General features: G+C 41.5%; 1 protein-coding gene across 2 annotated transcripts in view; it reads right to left on the bottom strand.

Annotated features, from left to right (window-relative positions):
• Positions 1-21,999, bottom strand: part of atp9a (ATPase phospholipid transporting 9A) — a 28,490-nt gene extending 6,491 nt beyond the window's left edge. The window contains exons 1-21 of one of the 2 annotated variants that reach the window (XM_086104896.1): positions 21,842-21,999; positions 18,978-19,122; positions 16,678-16,791; positions 16,445-16,553; positions 13,153-13,211; positions 12,539-12,590; positions 11,669-11,763; positions 9,891-9,971; positions 9,558-9,633; positions 9,326-9,402; positions 8,805-8,965; positions 8,553-8,695; positions 8,260-8,372; positions 7,529-7,738; positions 5,395-5,556; positions 4,942-5,034; positions 4,468-4,551; positions 3,189-3,359; positions 2,777-2,875; positions 1,516-1,605; positions 756-900 (exon numbers count right to left, since the gene is read on the bottom strand). In XM_086104896.1, coding sequence (XP_085961022.1) covers positions 756-900; positions 1,516-1,605; positions 2,777-2,875; positions 3,189-3,359; positions 4,468-4,551; positions 4,942-5,034; positions 5,395-5,556; positions 7,529-7,738; positions 8,260-8,372; positions 8,553-8,695; positions 8,805-8,965; positions 9,326-9,402; positions 9,558-9,633; positions 9,891-9,971; positions 11,669-11,763; positions 12,539-12,590; positions 13,153-13,211; positions 16,445-16,553; positions 16,678-16,791; positions 18,978-19,122; positions 21,842-21,909 — 2,347 coding nt within the window. In that variant the 5' untranslated portion in view covers positions 21,910-21,999. The remainder of the gene's footprint in view (positions 1-755; positions 901-1,515; positions 1,606-2,776; positions 2,876-3,188; positions 3,360-4,467; positions 4,552-4,941; positions 5,035-5,394; positions 5,557-7,528; positions 7,739-8,259; positions 8,373-8,552; positions 8,696-8,804; positions 8,966-9,325; positions 9,403-9,557; positions 9,634-9,890; positions 9,972-11,668; positions 11,764-12,538; positions 12,591-13,152; positions 13,212-16,444; positions 16,554-16,677; positions 16,792-18,977; positions 19,123-21,841) is intronic. The other variant, XM_086104907.1, reaches the window with a different exon arrangement.
• Positions 22,000-22,482: the final 483 nt, after the last annotated feature.

The raw sequence follows: 22,482 nt of genomic DNA, 5'->3' as shown, positions 1-22,482 counted from the left end.
AAGTAAGATGGACTGTGCGATGAAGGCATCCATGTCGCCACTTGTGAAAAGGACCCTCACCTTAATCCAGGTTCAATTCAGAAGGTTAAATCCTGATGTGTCCCAACTGTGTCGTTAGGATGGTGTCCAGCACTTTGTGCCCAACCTTGTTATGATCTCTTACTCTATTTATATTGATGGTATTTTGGTACTCTCTGGCTTTTTATTACAAAGTGGTCATTCTGTCTACCAATCAACAACCTTGACTGGGTCAAAGTATGCCCTTTTAGTATCCCATCACTCTGGCATCCCAAATGAAAGAGTAAATCAAAAGTAATCAAAATTGACAAATAAAAAATAAAAAATAAGCAAAAACAACAACAACAAAATAAAAAAATCAGCAGCCCATACTGCAGTACAACAACGTGGTGAGTAAAAACAGGCTAGCGATTCGTTTGTTTGGAAAATGGCACTGGTATCGTTATAATCATTTTTTTTTTAATGAAATATATAAATCATCACTTCAAAATCAACTATTGCAGAAATGGAAAGTGCTTCACTTTTTTGAACTACAAGAAAGAGAGACAACTTTTGTGTGTGAAAGTGTGAGCAAATGAAATAAATCCATTTTTGGAACAATGCTGTTCAGAAAAAAAAGTGAAGCGCTGTGAATACTTTCCAGATGCACAGTATGAAAAGTAAAATTTAGTAGTCTGCCTTTTAAGAGCTCATGTAAGATCATATGTCAAGCTTGTCCGCTTCCGTTGGCTACGCACCGACAGCACAGGTGAGCTTGCCCGTCCGCTCCTGCAGCAGCCGGATAATCTGGGCCTTTTGGGTGGGGGCGCAGCGGCAGCATACCACAGCGGGACACTGACACGCCAGCTCCATGAATTCGTATTCGTAGTATTTCAGACAAACCTGCGGCGGCGAGGACAAACGGACAGTGCTGCATCGGTTTGCATCGTCAGACACGTGACAATCACAGTGAGGGTTACCATTTGACTGATTGGAGCATACAAGCACAGGAGAGGAATCAAACTGGCTTGCCAATATTCCTTTTATGTCACACTCAAACCTGCCAACTTTAAAGATAAAGTCTGCCGTTTTCGGTTAGCTGAGTTCAAATGCGCTCTGAAGGATTATTGTTCACTACGTGCTTGAACAAAGGCATTTAAGAAATGAGATAATTCGGAACACATATGATAGCTCATTCTGAGTAAACGTTACGCCTCTCATTAAGTAACCACCAAAATGTTGGGTGAATGTGAACTACAATATCCTAATCTTGGAATTCAAAACTGCGGTGGTGTTAGGAGTTGAAAAAAAAAAAAAAAAAAAAAGGCCTGATATATTTTTGATACGATATAAAACAGCTTACCGTACAATATAACGTTATACCGTACATCGCTTCATTTACATAAAACCTCACAATTTCTTACTCCACTCTTCAATTAGCCATTTACAGGCTGCAATACATGAATTTCTCATGACATTATCCAGCTGCGTTAGCCTGACTACAAGAACTTTGATTACCTCCAGTGAGTCCCCCGATATCACCAGGGCACAGTCGTGTTTCCTTCTGAAGGCGTTAAGTTCCAGATGGGCCTCTCCTCGCGTGGTCACCTGTCGACGTGACAACTGCATTTACAACAGTGCTTGAGCACACACATGAACACAAGTTATCAGTGCTTGCTGTTGTACCAAACATGCCTTCTCATAAAATGTCTTATGTTTCTGTAGTTTTTGTTGAGTATTTTGACTTTTTTTCTTCATGGTAAAATTATCCATCGATCTATTTTTTTTATGCTTATCCCCACTGGTTACTTGAGCCAATGCCATCTGATTTCAACCAAAAGGTGACATACATTACTGGACTGGTTAGCCATCAATCGCAGGCCACATACAAGAAAAACAGTCATACACACTCAGACTTATGGACGATTTAGTGTCTTCCATTAAATTAACTTGAGGCGCAGATCCAGCCACACGCGGACCAATTATAACAAGTGATACATTTTAAAAGGATAAAATAAACATTGTGAAATTTGGACTGTTTTCTTGCAGAAAATAACTAAAAAGAAGGCATTTTTCATCAGCCCTGTAAACAAATTCCCTGGACTGCATTCCAGTTGAAAATTTACAGCTTCACAACCTTGACGTCGGCCAGTTTGACTGAGGAAACTGTCAGCTTAATTGAGACAGAAAAAGAGCAAAAATTCATCCCTGACAGCGCGTGGAGTTAATCTGTCATGAAGAGTTACGCTCAGGCCAGAACATCCGCCAGCCGCTGTCTCCTCAGACGTCAGCGTGCATCAGGACTTTGGTGGTGACCAGGAAACTAATCCAGATGTGCGTGTCGCAGGCCCAGTCAGCACTCCCCCAGTGTCCACTGGGACTCAGGTTTTCAAGGCATGCCAACCATTGTTATTCTCTTCCAGTAAGCACAGTTGTACGCAAACGGTAACCTTAAGTGGCCGGCTCGCTCTCGGTGGCTCGGCGCCAGGCATAGCGCCACGAGAGGACCATCAAAGCCCAAAAGCTGAAAAACAAATTAGGAAACGAGGCCTCAGTACGTTCCCAGCGGGAGTGCTTTGCTCAAATTCTCCCTCAATTTGCTCTCTCTGACAGTGGCTTGGATGCGTTCACCATTGGGAAGTGATTGATGCTCTGTGGATGCCGGCTGGGCCTGTGCAAGCAGCCAAGCACTCGCTCGCGTGCCAAGGAGGGGGCCGAGGGTTGACATTTGATCCAGGATGACCCCCCCACCAACCCGTAGCAGAATCTGCACACTTACTGGTCTGAAGATATGGATATCCTGGCTGCGGGTGATCAGGTGGGCATTCTTGGCGGTACATGTGGCCGTCTCCAGCTTGTCTCCTGTCAGCATCCAAACCTTTGCAGGAAGCAAATAACACGTCACACATATTTGCGTCATGATGTCATTTTTTAAAGTCATAAACCATTAAATTGAATGACAAGCAACACATTGTCTCAAGGGTCATACAACTTGAAAGAAGGTAAAAGTCAAGCCCAAACAAAACCAAAAAAAAAGCACTGCTGTAATGCAGTGTGGTGCATTTGGGACCAATGCAAAGATCCACCCCTAAACACCACCACATCATCACTTATTTCAGTACAGTAAATCAAGGCCTCCAACCACTCCTGTGTCATGATATTTGTGTTGTTTATATGGAAAGGTCAGCCACCTTGATGCCCGCATTGCGAAGGATCTCCAAGGTGGGCCTGACGTCGGCCTGCAGCTGGTCCTCCACGCCAGTCAAACACAGGAGCTCCATCTCCATTTCCAGACTTTCAATCACCGTGGCAACCTTAAGGGAGCGATCGTGCACGCTGAGCTTGGCCTGGACGTAGCGTGACTGAAGGGAGTGAAGGAGAAGATAGCTCGAGTTGGATAGAATCTTTTTTTTTTTTTTTCCAGTACAGCTATCGTAGTAGTGAAATATGAAGACGAGATGCATAAAAAAAACACATGCAGACAGTAGGCTGAACTGAGAAAGCATCCACACTATTTCAGTTATAACGAAATAAACTACAAGTTTATTCTTTCGAGCAGCCACCAAAGGAAACTCAATGAGTGTGTTGACAGCCATCATTTCGCCGCTGTGGCTCCGGGGTCACTAGCCAATGAGATAACGCAAAAACAATTTGCCAGTGACTCATACAGGAAACACAAAGTGTGTGTGCGTGTGTGTTTGTGACTCACTGCTGCCCACCAGCTCCAATACACAATTATACAGTTCAGTAACTAAAGCATGCGGGGGAGCGACCCCGCCCTTCTTGAACAATGAGTGGGGTGTGGGGTGACAAGGGGGTTCAAAGGTTAATCTAATCACCCAGCAACAATCGTATTTATTAGGACTGAACATCCCAGGACAAAAATGTCATGTATTTTGAGCTGCAGTTCAGTTGCCATGACAACCATTTAAAAAGACAACCCTTCATCTTTGCTGTGTTGTACACTATGCTCGGATTTTGCAGACATACACTTTTGAAAATCAGGTTCTTGGGGAGGGGATGTAAATTTACACAAGCACATTATGGATGTAGCGCCATAGTTTTGTATGAGAAGAAGGGAAAAAAAGCATGCTAGTGAGCTTGTGGTAATGACAAGCAATACTGCTTGAAAATTTGTTAACAAAAAAAAGTTACGTGCTGTAGCTTTAACATGAATGTGAAAGTCATCCATTTTCACAAACAGCCATTTATAGGTCTCACATGGAAATAACAATGAGGATGTTTTCAAAAATGCATAGCCATTTTAAAACCGTTCCTGTTTTCACGCTCCAAAATTCCATTGCAACGTAAATAAATGGTAAAAAATGTGTTTTTGCATGTAAACTGTCAGATTTTTTAAAACTGGGCTTGACGAGAGGAATAATGCAACCTCAAGGGTAGCTTTGGACCCAAAACACAAAAACAAACAGTGAAGCACAGGGAGTCAGTGTTTCACACTCAAAAATCTACCTCAAAATCCTGATACTGTTCCTCAGTCAGGGACTTCTTGGAGACAACCAGAACTCGCAGACCCTCTCTTGCCATGTTCCCACACTACAAAAAAATGTACAGGGTTTAGACATGATTTTCCAACGTCAATTCAATGACAGGGAAAAGCTATATACATTTATTAAACCACCACCCAAAGTAAGTTTTATCCCAAAGCTTCCCTAAATTACCAGTATTGGTAATTAATACTTATCAAAACATTTTTCAATGTTCTGTAATGATTAATAGACCATTATGTAAAAGCTCTAACTCATACTTTAAAACTCAACTTCAAACAGCCATCGCTGCATTCTGAAGAATAACTGTTATTTTTGTTCAAATTGAACATTTTCACCCCCCCCCCCCCCCCAAAATAAATAAATAGTAAAGCACATGTAAACTGGTCTATTTCTTGTAGAAAAAAATGAATGCCAAAACTAACAAAAAGGTGACTACCTCTTCTTCCAGCCAATCATTATACTGGACGATACCAGCCATCACCACATCAGCACCCTTCATGTAGAATGTGATTTCTCCATTCGATTCATCCTGAAATGGAATTCATGTTGAATTTATCAGTATTGTAACAACTGAAAATATGGTTTCTCGGTCACCAAGAGCTCAAAATCGTTTGCAACTTCAGTAGTATTACAGGGGAGGGGGACAGATGAACGCGGGTTGTACGTGTGAGTCACTAAAAACAATATTAGTCATCTGACCTATATGCAAATTCCCCCACTGTCCCCAGTCACATGCCCCAACTCTTATTAATCTGTCATGTATTTTCTTCAAAAGGCCAGCCTCAGTGCCTCTCCTAGCAGCAAACACAGCCCAAACTGACCTTCGCCTGTTTCTGAACTTGCATTCAGGAAACATTCATGGAACAACAACAAGTATATTGGCACTCACTCGCACGATGATGCCCATCCTCTTGCTCTCATAGGTGAAGGGAAAAATTTGCAGGATGCTGAAGTTCAATATTTGGCCAGTAGGGGTCCTAAGTTGCATGGAGGACTGGTCTCTCCCCACCAGTGTCAAGCCAACGCTCTCTGTCCATTGCACTAGCGACACCTGCAGACGGGGAGTTGAAAAGACCCTGAAAGAGGTTGGACTGACAGAAAACTATTGATCTGAATGCTATTGTGTCACATCAATACTCCATTCCATGAATTATATAAAGGGAAAGAGATGCGCAGCCTGAATCTCAAGGCTCCTTAAGATTTCAGTCACTTCAGCTTCAATCAATGTCTGGGAGCACTAAACACTATTGACTGACAAATTTCAAGGAAGTCTCTTGAGATTAAAATATTGTTTCGGCAGGGTCACAAGGATAGAAGTGGCCAACCACTTCCATTACTGAAGACCATTTTGGATCGAAAAATAGGGGAGATGAATTCGACAGTAATTTGCCGAACAGAGGTTGCAAAAAAAATAAAAAATAAAAAAAGAATCCGTCAGCCAACAATACAGATGACAATATACAGTATTAAAGCGCATAGTGTGTCTGACAGTTATGAGACATCTATTGAATGTTATAACCCAAGTTCTATTGCATGTATACATGTAGAAAGTTATATGACAAGTTAAGTTATTGTCAGCTGAAAGAAATCACTGCAATCCAGAGTTTTACCGCTACTCGTGGTGAATAGGGACAGAGCCCAGACACAAAACCTGCAAAGAATTAACGCCCACAGTAAAAGATTTGTACATTTTTCTATTTTGACAAGGCTATCATCTCATAAAATGAAGCACCTCCCCTCACTTCAAGATCGTGCCTTGGCCCCAAGATGGCGCCATATCAATATTTAAATATTAGACATGCCTATGGCTTGAGGAGACATTTGAAAAATCCAAGCCACCTTAATGGGACCCAAAAAGTGCTAACCCCTGTCAGCACAGGCTTAAAATCCATTGTAATGAAAGTTTTAAAATAATCCTTCAGCAGTAATAGGGTTCTTGTTCATTGGACATTATATGACAGATAGGGACACATTTGATTAAGTTAATGTTGTCATTATCTGATCCACTTATCATCACGAGGGTTATTCCGAAGACTATCCCAGCTGACTTCAGCCAGAATTATCGTTGGTAGTGTTTTTGTGCTAATAATAATTTTTTAAAAAACGTTACTTCTTAGATAGTGAGATGACCTCAATAGTGTAATCATATGGCCAGAACGTGGAGTCATAGACTTTTACCCATAGCGGGATCAAACTGCCAGAGTTAACATGTACATTCAACCGTCAGTGACGTGAATCGGCACTATGTTAAGACTTCCTTTTGGCAGGAGGGAAGGCAAAGCCAGTCTAACTGGCTGAGTTCTGGAATGTGCATCGTGCTACAAATTTCTCATTAGCGTCACATACAAAGAGTCAAGAGCAGTCATTTCCTCCTAACAACAAATGTTTTTTTTTTTCAATGACAAAAGCAGTGACCCGTAAAACATGTGCTCAAAGGAAACCCAAAAGGGGGATAAGTGCAAGAGGCTGGGGAGCACATAAAGGAAATCCGTATTTACGCTGCAGGATGTGGATCACATTGATTTCAGCAGACTTCTTCCTGGTGTTCAAAGAACGTGTACCATCGAGGACATAAATGTGGGATGACATTTGGCTTGTGACACTTCCAAAGGAAGAAAGCAGCCGAGCTGGAAGATCCCAAATGGTAAACACAGAACGGCCCATGTTGGGACTGTCTGATTGTGTTATAAAACAAATGAGGGGGAAACATGTAAGCGAATCACTCATCATGGCTGGATGTGTGAGAACATCAAAATCCAGGAGGGGTGGGTGGAGAAGAATGTTCAACTTGTGTGTTTTTCTTTCCTGGGGTGTAAGCAATGAAATGCAAATAGACACAGTGGAACCTCAAATCTCGTAACGCCTTAACAGTCTTAAAATTTGGAGTCAATGACATGACATCCAGACTAAATTTACTTGTCTGTATAGATCAAAGGGTAGACATTTTCACAGGGTGTAAAGGAAATTCAGTAGAACAGATGGGATCGTTACGGTACAAAATGGTGTGCGTCTCGGGTCAGTACCTCATCGGGGCTGGCGGCCTGGTACACCCTGCAGGTGTCTTCGTAGTGCTGCTCCGCTTCGGCCTGATCCGTCACGCCGTTGGACTCGTACGTCGGCGTCACGTTGTGCACTAACGCGATGGCTTTCACCGCCTCGTGGACTCTACTGCTAATGGTCTTACGAACCTTCGTGGCCGCTGGGGTCCTGGAGGCCGGAAGGTCATGAGTCGGCTGAGGAGCACACACAGGCCACAGATGAGGACAGATGAGCTCTGAAGAACGTTATTATCAGTTAACCTCCAGATGAGCAGGATTTCTTGATTTTTGACTGATTGTATTGTGAAGAGGCAATTTAGTGGCTCTAAAGTTCAAATGGTAACCATTGGAGTCAGAGTGTTACACACAAATAACTAGATGCTTCCAACTAAATATGAATTACTTGCTTTTCTATTATTAGCCATCCACACGTTGCAGAGGTTAATGGGCAACATCATTAAACATGTTGAGGCAGCGCTTGGCTTTTGGGTTAATCCTGTTTCCTGCTTCGCTAACCTCTGGTGTCAGGGGGGACAAAGTCTATGATCAGAGGTCAGGAAGAATTGAAGGGTGAAAAAAACAATCACAAATTGTTTACAATTGTTTTGTTTTTGTTGTACAACATTGAGCCTGCCTTTTCTTCCTAGCTTTGCGGGATTCTCTGTTTATTCCGGAAATTGAAGTGATAATGTTCTGTTCCTTCTCCTGTTTTGTACCTGTGTGTAGGCACTAAACACGTGGCTCTGTACTTCATCCATTGAGTCCATCCCGTACGCAACAGTCCCAAGGTGGAGGCGCCGGAAAACCATCTCATTTTGGGTCAGAGTTCCTGGCATTCACATAGTCATAGAGCATAATTAAGGTACAATTCTGCTAAACGTGGCACTGAATAAAGCATGAAATGTGCAAAGGCATGATGTACTCAGAAAATTACTCCGGTTTTTGCTTTCGGTACTTTTAGCTGATGCTGCTCTGATTTCAGCGTTTGTTTGATATTCTTCAGTCACACCTGTTTTGTCCGTCAGCAGGTAGGAGATGCGGCCCAGTTGTTCGGGTATGGTGCTGGCTCGAACCACCGTGCCAGGGATCTTGGAGTCCTTCTTGATCATCCAACTGAAAACCATCTTTCCCATATCCAGATTGACACGCAGGCTATATCAAATGAATGAAGACAAGAAGACTCAGAGAGAACACACAATCAAATTAAACCCATACGAATGACATGACTGCGGCGCCACAACGGGAGGCATTTACGTCCCACCTGATAGGTACAATGTTGGAGAAGAGCAGTAGGAAGCGCAGGATCTGCAAGTACCAGCGTCCTGCAAAGTGCTGCAGCGCCACCATGACCAGAGACACGACCACCAATGCCCCAAACAGGATCTTTGTCAAGCAGTTCACCTCCAGGTCGAATAAACCCACCTGACATGCCATCAAATAACCAAATTAAAGTTGCTATTCAAACTGGCAATACATGGTTGTACTGTATTTGGCCAAAATGATCCCACTGGTTATTTTTAAGTATTCCAATGTGCAACAATGTTTATTTAACCCAGTACTGATACTAAACATACAACAACAACTTTGTCACAACAACAATAATAATACATTTCATTTATAAGCGCCTTTCAAGACACTCAAGGACACTTTACAACCAAAACAAGGACAATAAAACAACAGATAAAATTATAAATAATAAAAGGAGAGATGAATTTAAACTGTGCTTGTCCGTAATGTCCTGAAAAAACACCGATCTGCAATGCCTGGTGTCAGCCATTGTACCTTGTGCCTTGGGTTGGATGTGTTCATGACGCTGCGCAGCTCCTTGCCAGTATAAATCACCAGTCCCACTACTGTGCCTATGACAAGGGGAACACAATTGAACACTAATGGCTCAGCTCACCACATAAAAAAAACGCAGGTCAAAAACAAATGTTTAAAGAAAGATCATCATTTCAAACACCACCGTTCAGTACCTAAACCAGCGTGTCATGTTCACATTGTTAGAAACTACCTGAGGCGATCACCGTGCTGGCCCACAGTGTATTCTCAATGCTGAGGCTTTCATTGATGGGAGGGTCTCCATCCTCCTGTGAAAGACAACGTGTTGAGGAGGGTTTCTACATCCCTGAGGTAATGTTGCCAAATTTGGTTTGGAAGGGGGAGAAAAGTGGAACGGAACACAGCGAAAGCTAATGGTTCTGCTCCAACGGCAACAAAATGCAGTAACGTATTTATTTATTAGCATTTTCATTTCCGTGAAGTAAGAAGTCCTGCATGAAAACAAATCCACGACACAAATGAGACCTGATTGCTGCTTCATACCAAATGATGGACACACACTCACCCTGGTGAACGTTCCAATAAAGTTATGGATGTCAATGTTTGGCTCTTCTGCGTACACGTAAGATCGAATCTGTAGAAGGTCCTACAAGACATCGACAACATTACTTAGGTGTTTTTAAATGGACATTCCTGTTAATTGGCGCTAGAGTACAAAATAATTTCCGTTCAATCTCATCCAGATGCTTGATGGGCTTATTCTTTCACACCAAACTCATCCAAACATGCCTTTATAGGCCTTGCTTTGCTGACCGGGAATTTGTGCTCTAATCCAGTCTCTGTGTGAGGTTTATAATATAAATTGACAAATATGCACTTCCAAAAAGGAAAAGAGGAGACATCTCTTTTGTTGTTTTTGTTTGCGAGGAGAGTAGGAAGAAAGCTGTGCACATTTCCCTCAGCTGCCCTAAAGCAGCCCCTCCCTAAGCCCTCTCTTTTTATCTGCTCTTGAGGTCCCTAGGTTACATGAAGGTGAGGCCACTAAGGGGAAATTTGGGGTATCAGCAAACTGACCACACCCGAGCTTTCACTTCAAAGTACATGATGTTTAATATTTCAGCACATCCACAGCAAATGCATATGCCCGATAAACACTTTTTGCACGTCAATTCAGCATATCTTGAGAAATGCAGAAGGGTCGCCTCGGTTGGTTTCCTCTTATCTGATGGTCAACTGTAAACTGTAGGCTCCTTGGGGCCACGTAGAGTTCAGCACGTTCCGCACAGTAATATAAATGCAGAATTAAACATAATAAATCATGTTGAATTTTTTTTTCCCAAGATGGCGCCCGAGTAGACAGCCGTCGGCAAGTGCTGTTCAAGAGCCTTACGTTTTTTTGTTTTTGTCTTTTGTTTTGTCACATGGTGTTGTTGTTGCGTCATGTGGACCTAATGTGCAATGTTTTCAGCATTTCTGGCCACGGCATTCGTCAAAGAAGAATCTGTGCTTGGTGGTTGCGTCTTCTCGGCAGCACGCGTGTACCATCACTGATTTTGATTGGGAGGAATGTCGGCGCCATTTGACTGTCGTTGCTGGACAGCCCCGGGGCGCTTGTGTCTTGTGCCTGAAATAGGCAGCATTTTTCACAGCCAGGCTTTGTTCAGCGGAAAGGTCGGTGCGGATGGACAGTCTGCGGCTGGATGGATGCATGGCTTGAGGAGCCGACGATAAGAAGAAAGGCGCGTCAGCAAAGAGTGCCGATGCGTATGTGGAACTGGGAGTCGCGGCTTGGAATTGAAGCGGATTTACATGGGACAGAAGAGAGCCAATCTCTTTTTCGTTAATGGATGCGTGAAAGGTGCTTACAAAGAAAATGTATTATTATTACTATTATTATTATTACAGCTTCTTGTTGCTTTCAAGCTTAGCTTGTAGCAGACGTGTGCACATTTCAGCATGACGTCTTTGTGAAAAGGACACTTTGATTTGCTCCTCTTTCATCTAGAACTGCTTCAGACAACAAAGTGTATGCAGGAAAGTGGTTAAGATTGCACGATTGTCTGTGTCTAATGTGTTGTCTTGTATTATTTTGTCATTTTATGTTAACTTTACTTTTGATGGCGGCGCGGGCACCCGCAGCGGCTCCTCTTGTTGTATGTTGTTTTGAGAGGGAAGAAATTTCAGCTGTGCTGTATGTACAGCACATTTGACAATCAAGTTGTACTTGATACTTGAAATCAACTGTTTCCAAATTTCTTCCATCACTCTGATTGACCAAAAGATTGAAGACATGTACCTGTAAGCCTACTGTATAGTCTACCACACCAGCCATCCTGTACTCACCGCAGCAGTCGGCAGCCTCTGTGTGCATGCCACAGGGAGGCGCAGCTTCCAGTCTGTCTCCCCGTCCAGCTGATCAGTGCGAAGGAAACAGGAGCCTGAGAGGGAGAAGGCAAACGCTTATGCCACATACACTTTCACCACCAGGGGGTGACACCAGACAAGGCTCTCATGTCAATCAGTGACATCTCTATTCATGATCTGTGAGCCAATTGTGACACTTGTGCACGTGCACAAGGTTTACTCAAGCAGCCATGTGTAACAGAAATTTTGTTTTTTACATTGGGAGTTTTGGTGCCTGAGTTGGCCACATTTACTAGTGGGATAGAAACCTTACACCTCCTCCCACCAAATTCAAATTTAGCCTGCATGAGTCATGTGGCCGAGTCATGGCTCAAGCTCTTTATAATTGACCTAATGGCCTCCACATGGAAGGGAGATAACCATACACTATTTCCAGTAAAACAAAGCTGCTGTGTCCCCCCCTGCCCCCTTGGGCATGTAGCCACAACATGCATGCACGAACACAGTTAAAAAACATTTTTTGTTGTACTTCGTATACAATAATAAAGAAATGCAGCTGTTGCATTAGTGAAACTTAATCCACATATGTGTTTCGTGGAACCTCTTAAGTTTATGTAGACAGAAAGATAGAACTTATCGTTTTTGGCTTCGTATACATATAACTGGAAGGAGCAAACCCCCGCCTACAACCACAGCAGCTTTGACTGATAGTATAGTACTGGACCCAATTACAATTTAGACATTATAGACTTCCTGTCCAGGCTCAGGGCTAATCCCTGCACCTCAGTGCTTTTTTTAAACAAGTCATTTCCCCAGCCAGATCTGGATGAATGACCAGCAGATGTTTACCATTTCTCTCTGAGGTCCTTAAAAAGATCATGTCAGCAGGAACACGCTGGTTCTACAAAGAAAGGCAGAAAGAAAAACATCACTTCAGCATCACTTCCTGCTCCTGCACCCCACCCTCCTCCTGCTCTTAAAATGTTTGACTTATCACGTTGCATGTGGCATATTAGTAACACTCATTAAAAAAAAAAAAAAAGTAGGACCTCCCATCGATCGCAGCGTGACCCCATTTGACTCTGCACAGCCCCCAAATCCCAACACAGTTCTTCTGGATCGAAGAATCACACTCTTGGCGAGCTAATATTTCCAGATAGCACACAATCAGTAAGACAAGTTGACAAAATTTGGCATCCAACATGTGTGACCTTTATTATGGCCACGCCAGTGATTCAGAAAGACGCCTTCCATTGAAAACTGAAGACGGGAGTATGAGTGTGCTTCTCAAGTTTCATGTGCAAAGATGTAAATGGAGCTGCACTGGCACATCGAATTCTACCGAAAAACTACTAGAACAGAGATCTCGTAAGCCAACCAAAAAAAGAAGTCAAAAGATACATGAAGATGCTGAATATTTGATTATAAGCATGATGTGCCACGTTGAAGCATTTTTAACAAACCTTTTCCACTATTATAAGATCTCCCACTTGAATGTTGCTGCTTTTGATCTTTGTTGTGCCTAACGGGAAAGAGGAAAAATACAGAACACATTAAAGGTAAAATGGTATAATACATAAAAGGGTTGTATAATTAAAAATGGTTGCGAGAAAACATTTAAACCACAAAGACGATATCTCGAAAATCAAATAGTAGTAGTGCCAGCTGCTTTCCCGCATGCTTCAGCGGTCACCCCACTGAAGTTTGGGGGAAGTAATTTTCCATGCAGATCTGAAGGAATGCTGGGGGAGTTGAACCTTTCTCTCTCATTCCATTTGGAATTAACAGGCAAATTTGTTTGGAGGAGATCACTGACCCTTGACCTCTGCCATGACCTCTGGCCAATGCATATGCAAGACATTAAGGCACATATAATATCACTATGTGCCGGGGTTCATGGGAATTCACATTTCTTCTTTGTCCCTTTGTTGCAACGGAGTGTATGCTCAGACATGCCAACAATTGAGAAGTGTGAGAGAAATTAAAATCATTTAGAATGATGATTAGTATAAAGAAGATTTTGATGGCAGTGTTCTGCACATTTTGGAGACTGGAGCAAATCAAGTGTGCAGAGAGGCTGCTATCATGGAAGCGGGCGATCATTGTATTTATGGCTAAAACAAGCTGCCACATCAAAGTGGCCGAGTGATGGAAATCTTTTTTTTTTTTTTTTTTTTAATTGTTGCTCACACTTAATACCGTGGCCTCGTATGCTCACTTTTATGTCTCCGCTTTGAATTCCACACCATTTCCCTGACCCCCAATAAGCTTTTACAGGGCCACTCCAATACAATTAAGAGAGGCTGAAAAGTAAGAAAGGTGATACACATTGCAATAATATTGTCCGTTATCTGTTATAAGGGTGTTTTCCTGTGCAACCATCTTCTAGACCTGCACTTTTTTTAAGAGCAGAGCTAAAAGTCTCCATTTTGACAAAGCTTCCATGGCCAGACCTAAGAGGTTGCGTTGTTTAATCGGCAATGCAAACATCTGAAAAGCCTTATTTTCACAATATGTTTCAGTTCGGATTTCATTGTGTTTATTGTGTAAAAGGTTCTCAAATATATGACCCAAACTGTCCAAATCTTAAGGGCAATTTAGGGTGCTCGTCTCCGCAGTCTGCTCTGTATTAGTAAGATTGCAGGAGGTGGAGCTTGACATCCTGCTCTCCTATGATAGGTGAACAGAGAATAGTCCACTTCCTACTGTGTTACAGGGATTGGATGTCAATAAAACACCTACGTGGAGTGGTTTAAAAAAAAAATTAAATGAAAATCCTACTTGCGTGTCAAAAAAGTGCTGTTGCTCGAGATAATTCTAGGTTTTTGCTTAGCCTTCTCCAGCAAACATCACCATGTTGCTACTCCGACCAGCAGATGCTTTATGATTTGGAGTAAGACCCAGAGACCTCGGAGGACAACCTGTTCGCATTTGTGTGACAAACAACTGGTGTGGCAGGAATATTTTCGCGATTGCGTCCAGTTTTGACGGTCAATGTGAAATAACAGAAAAACTAACCCAAATGGTCTTCTTTTCACTTGTCATGTACCCTTGTTAGCCCTGACTGAGGCTTGTTGTGGACGACCCCTTTGTTAAAGTGTCTCTCTAATGGGCCGAGCTGTCACTGGCAGCTTTTTGTAGTTCTGGACATATAATTATGGCTGCAGGGGAAAAAAATAAGAGTATGTAGTAATTTGATGATTGTTTTCTGATGATGTATAGAAGATTTTGTGACGTCAAATTGGTGTCGCAGGCAGCGGACTGCATGGCCCATTTGCCCCATCGTCATACTGTAAGTATACTGAGACCCGCTTTGTCTGTTGTTCTGAAGCAATATTGATCCATTTGAAGTGGTGAAAATAGCTTCAGAACAAATCTACAAAAGGCTCTTGAACGATCCAAATCTCTGAGAAGTGAGAAACCATTTCTTATTTCCTCATTCTGTGGAAGAAAGCCATGCCATTTTCACCAATATTTGAAACATCTAGATGTATTTTTTTATTTTTCGACAATAACAAATAAACATATTGAGGATGGACACATTTGAGCAAGCTTGGTTTTGTTAAAAACAATCACAGCAGCAATTTAAAAGGAAAAAGAATTAAGTCTGTGAGGACCGAACCACAGCGCTGATCATATGCGCTCAGCAACAAACGTGCGAAGGTCATTGTGCGTCTTTGCAGCCAAACAGGAACGAAGAGGAAATACCCAGGTTGTGAGGACAGAGCCACGGCGCTGATCGTTTCCACTCAGACCATGCATTCGGCAGTTAAAAGCATGATTAATATGGAATCAATTTCTGCTAATTCATTTCAAATTACAGTAAAAAGAATCAGTACCGCTCATGGCTTTAAGAGTTTGGGAAGAGTATGTAACTGAGGCGTTTGCTTTTTCGAAGGTGATATGCTGTTTGTACGGTGGTGTCTTACCCTCCTGACTACCAGGGGGAAAAAACGTTGTCCAATTACATTTATTTTGAAATTCCCCAATCTATGTGAAGTAATTGGGCTACTCCAAAAGAAATTTTTGAAATTCCACTGCAGAGGACATTTTTTAAACACTTGAATACTAGGCTCAAATATACTTAAAACAACTCAAACAACACCTTAATGTGTTCGTAAGAGTCTTATAAATAAAATGCCAACAGCATTTCAAGGCAAAATGTGTTTGATAAAAAGTATTACTTTTCCTCTTCCCAGAAAAAGTGCTTGCACTGAGGGAAGCCATTTTATTCTATTGAGAAGTCAAACTAACAAAGGAAAGCACTGAATGTCCTCTTTAGAGCACAAAAGGAGTTAATGAGATTGGATGCACTGGGTGGGAGATATTTAGGTTTAGAAATGTCCTCTACAGAGGACACATTTGAACTACTGGTAGTCAGGAGGATAGAACCGCAGCTGCCTGACAATGGACTGTCTTGCAACATGTTACATAATTCAGTTCATGTTGTCCGTTTCTTGGTGGGAATTAGACTAGTCGATTTTTAGAAAAATAGTCCCTGAATGCGAAACATCTATAAATATAGCGACCAAGCTCCTAAGATGGCAACAGTGACTGCTTTTGTGAAATTAGCTCCCTGCTCTTAGCAGCCATGTTGTTAGTGGAAGCAGCGCACATCAGCAGAGGCATGCTTTGAACTATGCCACTTTAAAAGAAAGGAAAAAAAAGAATTTCAAACAAAATGTCCTAAGAAATAAATTTCTCAACCCTAGTACTCGAGCATTTGAGTTGAATTTAACGGAATCCCATGCCTACCTCTTGTTGACAGCTTGCTGTAGATCTGAGAGTTCACTTCTTTGTCTCGAATGTAGCATCTTATTTCATCAACGGCCTCTCTAATGATGGTGATGGTCAAGACCAGACCCTGAATTGAAAATCACTCTTCAAAACATGGCTTATGGAAGTCAACCGTTGTTAAACGAAACAGAAGAATCACATCGTCGGAAAAGTAACTTATTGACCAACTGAGGTTGTGAAAGGCTGCATACCAAAGGGACCCAGTAGGTGTAGAGGTCACCCAAGCGTAGCTCCTCCACAAACTGAGAGCAGGCCAGCAGCAAGAAGTACAAGTTGAAGAAGTACTTGAACTGATTGAAGAGCACCTGTTGGGAAGAAGAAACACGCATGTCATCTTTTCAAAATCTGACATAACCAGGCAATGAAGTGCAATATTTAAGGTGGATTTCCCTTTACTATCCAGACTGAAGATCCTCATCGGAATACTGACCTAGTATTTCCACCAGCATGGTTACGTTGTCTTCTTTGCTGGTTTTCACAGATACTTATACATCTAAAGTCCTTTGCCCAACCCTGCTCTCTGTTTTCCATACAGTAGGAAAATGAGAGCAAATTCTTGAGGACCTCTATTTTTGAGTAGCTCCCAGTTTAAGACATACTTTTGAAAGAAAAAATTTGCTCGAATTACATTGAATAATATTAGGATTATGAATTAATGATCCGGCCTGGTGCACCAGTGGTTAGCACGTCGACCTCACAGTGCGGAGGTCGAGGGTTCGATCCCGGCTCCGGCCTTGCTCTGTGGAGTTTGTATGTTCTCCCCATGCTGGCTTGGGTTTTCTCCGGGTACTCCGGTTTCCTCCCACATTCCAAAAACATGCATGGTTAATGGAGCACTCTAAATTGTCCCTAGGTGTGAGTGTGAGCGCGGATGGTTGTTTGTCTCTGTGTGCCCTGCGATTGGCTGGCAACTGGTTCAGGATGTCACTGGCCTACAGCCCGAAGGCGGCTGGGATAGGCTCCAGCCGCCCCCGTGACCCTTGTAAGGATGAAGCGGATTGGAAAATGGCTGGATGGATGGATAATTAATTAATTGATGTTATAACAGTGACTATGTTAACTTTTCTAACAATAATAAGGAAACAGATCAAATGAATACATTTTTAAATGGGTTAACTGAACATTTGCATTCTTTTATGACCATTAAGAATATCAAAACGTGACCTTAAAATTGCCCGGGGCATCTATCCGGCCATTATAAGATGGCGACAATTTGACATTTAAACGGATAATTTACGATTTTAAGACGCCTGAAAAGAAGTGCGTTCAGGGGTTCGACTGTATCCAAGTCGCAGAAATGACCAGAGCAGACGACTAAAATACTGTATGTCACTTCCTGTCTGGAACTAGAGCAATAGCTTCCACCAGTATGATACTTGCATTTAACACTCAAGTTACAACCTCACTCAGTTCCATTGCCACCAGTGTGAGAGATTACTCACATGACCAAGTCAGTATGTTCAATAGAGCTCAGTATAGGCAAAGAGACCAAATGCTAAAAGACAGACAAAGAAAAATATGCTATTTTGCATGGCAAAAAACATTTGCTCTTGTCTTTTGTTTGGCAAACGAACTATAGCGACTTTCACCAACTGACTGAAGATCCTAAGACAACTGAATATATCTAGAAAGCAAATGTCGATGCAAAACACACCAGAGAATCCGAAGGGAAAAAAACAGCATAGCACCCACATCCTTAGTTTCACGTGCAACAAACATGCAGACAAATGGGACGTAACATTTGCAAAGACGTAATGATTAGCACCTCAGAACACCCTGACTAAAACGAAAGCAATTACAGTTTATATTTTTGCTTGTCAGAGTAAACACTTCTTTTTTTTTAATTATTTATTAATCCAGCGATTCGCTGTTTTGGAGCCATTCTCTCAGGCAGTGATCCCCAATGTTTTTTTTTTTTTTTACACCATGGGCCGTTTTCACGTAAAGATGTCGTTGTAGCCCCTCCACGCTCATGAGCCACCAAGATCAGTTCATAAGTGATACCATTCACTACGTCATGCAAGATTCAAATTCATTTCCTGGTGGCACCAATTTCAGCCCATACACATTTGCGTCCCAACTATTTTACATGCATTATACGTCACCTTAATTAAGAAAAAAACCCAGCCAGCATTATTCATATTTACAACGTTGTCCCACTTGACCGGAGCACAGGTTGGTTGTAGCTAGGAGCACCGTTATTCAGATATTCACTACATTTCTAAGTCTTATTTGATTATTTTGCACATGTGACTTTAGTTTCAACTCTGCACCTGTTTTGTAAGATGAACCAAATGCCCCTACTTTCACTCTCTTTCCTCATCGTTATCGGTATTTGATACTGACTCATGATAGAGGACACAAGGTGCCCTGGTGAGCTGATTTGTTGTTGTCCAATATAAATATCTGTCCGATTTGTGAATCAGATGGAAGGAAATATGGGTGGTTGTTGAGAAGTGAAATAGAGTAGTGACCTTTGAGTGAAACTCACCCCAGGCAGGAAGGTGAAGAAGTTGTACTTCTGGTTGTTAATGACATTCCGGGGGTACCTCTGCTCCCGCTTTTCTGGATGGCCGAGCCACACCGTGCGTGGACGGAAGTCGCACATGCCACAACATTTGGACCACGGGCAGCACCTGAGACCAAGGGGCATGATAATTTTTATTTTTTAAACTAGTTGTGTTAACTATTCAACCGACAAGATAAACAGCTAAATAAAATGGACAATAATAAATTCAAGTCAAGTACAACTTTACTGTCAAATGCACTGTACGTATGTGTAACATACAGCACAGATGAAATTTCCTCCCTCTTAAAACACCAAAAAATGTATTTAAAAGACCCTGGAAAGACCTGAATTTTACAGCTAACACACAAAACACTCGTCCCCGCCCTTCATAGCGACTTATTCTGTGCATGCGCATCTTTTTCTTTTGTCTGTATATGGGATGATGAACTCATTATTATATTCCCACTCTGCAATCTCATAAAAGACTAAATTAAGTACTGTGTAGATACATTTGTGCCAAGTCCTCTGTAGAAAAGCATATCACGATCCTGTGGGCTTTTCTTCACCCATATTTGCAGCATCATAAGACTTCTTCTAAAGTATACAGCAGGAGTGTCCAACCAGTCAATCGCAGTTGATGAGTAGTTCGCGGACTGGTCCCAAGTTATTTTCAGTAGAGAATCGTTCGGGCCCAGAATTGAATCGAACACCCGGAGTCAGAACCAGAATGTTCCAAATTCAAACGATTCCCAACCCTAACTGGGAGTGTCAATAAACATCTTAAAACCTATTCTTTGAGGAATTGTTCACAATCTGCCAAATTTGCCGCTTGTTGTCAAGTGAGTTGAGTCACTACCATCGCACGGTTCCCATATGTTTGCTTGCAAGTTAGAGCGAAAAATATATCAAAATCAGCCAAACAAAAGTTTGCATCTCCAAAAACTTGCAAGTCTGGTCACTGTACACACACCGATGGAATGCACACACAAACATTAAATAGAGTAGTCCCGCTAACTCAAATATAAAATGATATTAACTGTCTGAAATACTATTACGGATTACGAGTGAACCGTTTTATTTCAAAAGATATTTTAAAATATTTTAGGAAAAAAATGTACTTGTGTGGGTGTGTATGGATTTCAGCTTAAGACTTTCACCTAATGAATGCACTATCACATCCTGAGTTAATGTGTCGCGACAAACATAAACCACACTGATGGTTCAAGTGCATGTCCTTAAAGAGGAAAAAACAGTGATTTCATCAGGAAATGGGCGACTACTCTTAAAGTTCAAGCCAGGCCAAGATTCCACACAAATGAACTCAGTGGCCTCATGATTAATTAATAACTAAGTACACTGCGATTTATAAACCTGGGTCAAAGAAAATACAGTGAAACCTAATTTCGAGTTTGAACACAATATCTACCAAATATATGCTTTTTTTAAAAAATGATTTTTTTGTGTTTTGGGGTCCATTTTGTTTCATTTTAATAGAAAAACATGACTGTATATTTGTGCTGGGCAATATGGAAAATATATATTGCCATGTTATATCACGATAACAATATACCACAATATATTTTCAGTTATCAAATTAAAAAATACACGAGTGTCAGGAACATTTGTTTCAAATTACGCGCAAAAAACAATTGGAAGTCAGTTGCAGTGTGAGCATAGTCAAGATAATGTGATTCTGCCAAAAATTGTAAGGTCTCTAGTTACGTGACTTCTTCATGTCTAGTATACGGCTAGCAATATTCCTGTCTTCTCTTCTCATTACATTTTTAGATAGTGTTAATCATAAATATTTCAGATTCAACTTCAATTACTAGGGTAAAAGTACAGTAGTTCACATTTTTTCATTATTAAGAGATAATCCGGATGCTTTCGAAAAGCCTAAGATAGCGGATCTATCTTTCAGAAATATAGAGGTGTCATCTGCAAATTGACTTATTTTAAATTCTTTGACAAAAATGGTAAACCCTTGAACATCCTCAGAATTATGAATAAGAAATGTTAATTGTGTTGCCAGTATAAAAAGGTTGGGAGAAATTGAGCATCCCTCGCGAATACCACGTGACACTGTAACTCTAGGCGTCGCTCCAGGGTTCAGAGAAACAGAGCTGTTGCTGTCAGTGTCAAATATTTTCAAAATATGACAGAAACCCAACAAGTGAAGCGCCTCCAACAGGAGCAAAGAACTGTGATTTAATTTTTGACTGCCCCTCGTATTTTAGTCATAGATGTGAGTCATTACTGTTTTAAAGGTAGTAGATATGTTTAAAAAACCGAAAACATGCATTCATAATTGCTAAGCAAATCTATTGTATCAATTTTTTTTATTGGGTGTCATCACATCGTTCAACGTCATAATCTGTCGGTTGTGTTCAATGTACTGGTGCGTTAGATACCATCACTTATTTTAAGCCACTCCATCAATCTGCACGAGGCCTGTGCCTTTTTGAAACATAGTTAGCATAAAAATCATTCACGGGCGGAATGTTTTATTATGAGAGAACAATTGCTCCGGTCCTGAGGGTACGTGTGTACTAACAGGCAAATATTGACGTTTCATGCACTTGCTGCGCGCACTCCCCGGAACAAGGATGTAAGCTAAAGCTAAAGCTAGCTGCTAAAGAGCCATATTAGAATACAACACTCCCTTCCTTATAAAAAAAACAAAAATAGAGTATCTATGAGCAATGGTTTAGCCATTCAGAGTTTGGACCCCCCCACTGACGTTTCAACACAAAGCAGCCGTTTGTGTTTCACAATGATGGCTGGAAGATCGAAAACGACAGGGCTGCTAAAAAAAAAAATGAGTGTGTTATTTCAACGAGCCTTACCCGTGTCTGTGTTTGCTGTTGTTTCTCTTTGGCCGCCGGACGGGCTGCAGGGGAATATTGTCGGTCATTCCGGGGGGGAAAAAACCGCCGCCGCGGGCACGCAGCTTGGCTGGAGCGGTTTGAGGTCCTGGGCGGAGGCTGTCACTTCGCACCGTGTCGCTGACAGAGAGCCGGGTGGGACACACTAAAGACAAAGCAGGGGAGAAAAAAAGAGAGACTCCCTCATGGTCAATTTATAGATGCGAAAATGCATATACTGTATAGACACATACCAAACATATAAAACAAGCATAAAAAGGAAAAAATATTATTAATAATTCAGTGCATATTACATGTTTTAAAGAAAGAAGTCCTACCCGTTGTTCTCTATAAATTACTACCTATGTTCTTCTTATAAAGTCATTTATCCCAAATAAAACAAAAACACAACACTTTCCATAATCTCAAGATAGTTTTATGTATGAGCATTACAAATAACATGGAAAATATACTTTCTTTTTTCAATTTTTATTTCCTAATTACAACAGCATACACCGAGCGACACGATGGCCACTTATTGGAACAATTTACTGTTATATAAAAATACATTCAAGTCATATTGAATACAAGTGAGTTTGATGGCTCGTTTGAAAAATTAATTG

This window comes from Hippocampus guttulatus, chromosome 1, assembly GCF_054856545.1.
Source record: "Hippocampus guttulatus isolate MCC_2025c chromosome 1, RoL_Hgut_1.0, whole genome shotgun sequence".
NCBI classification, from domain to species: Eukaryota; Metazoa; Chordata; class Actinopteri; order Syngnathiformes; family Syngnathidae; genus Hippocampus; species Hippocampus guttulatus.
This window is presented reverse-complemented; position numbering and strand designations above follow the sequence as displayed.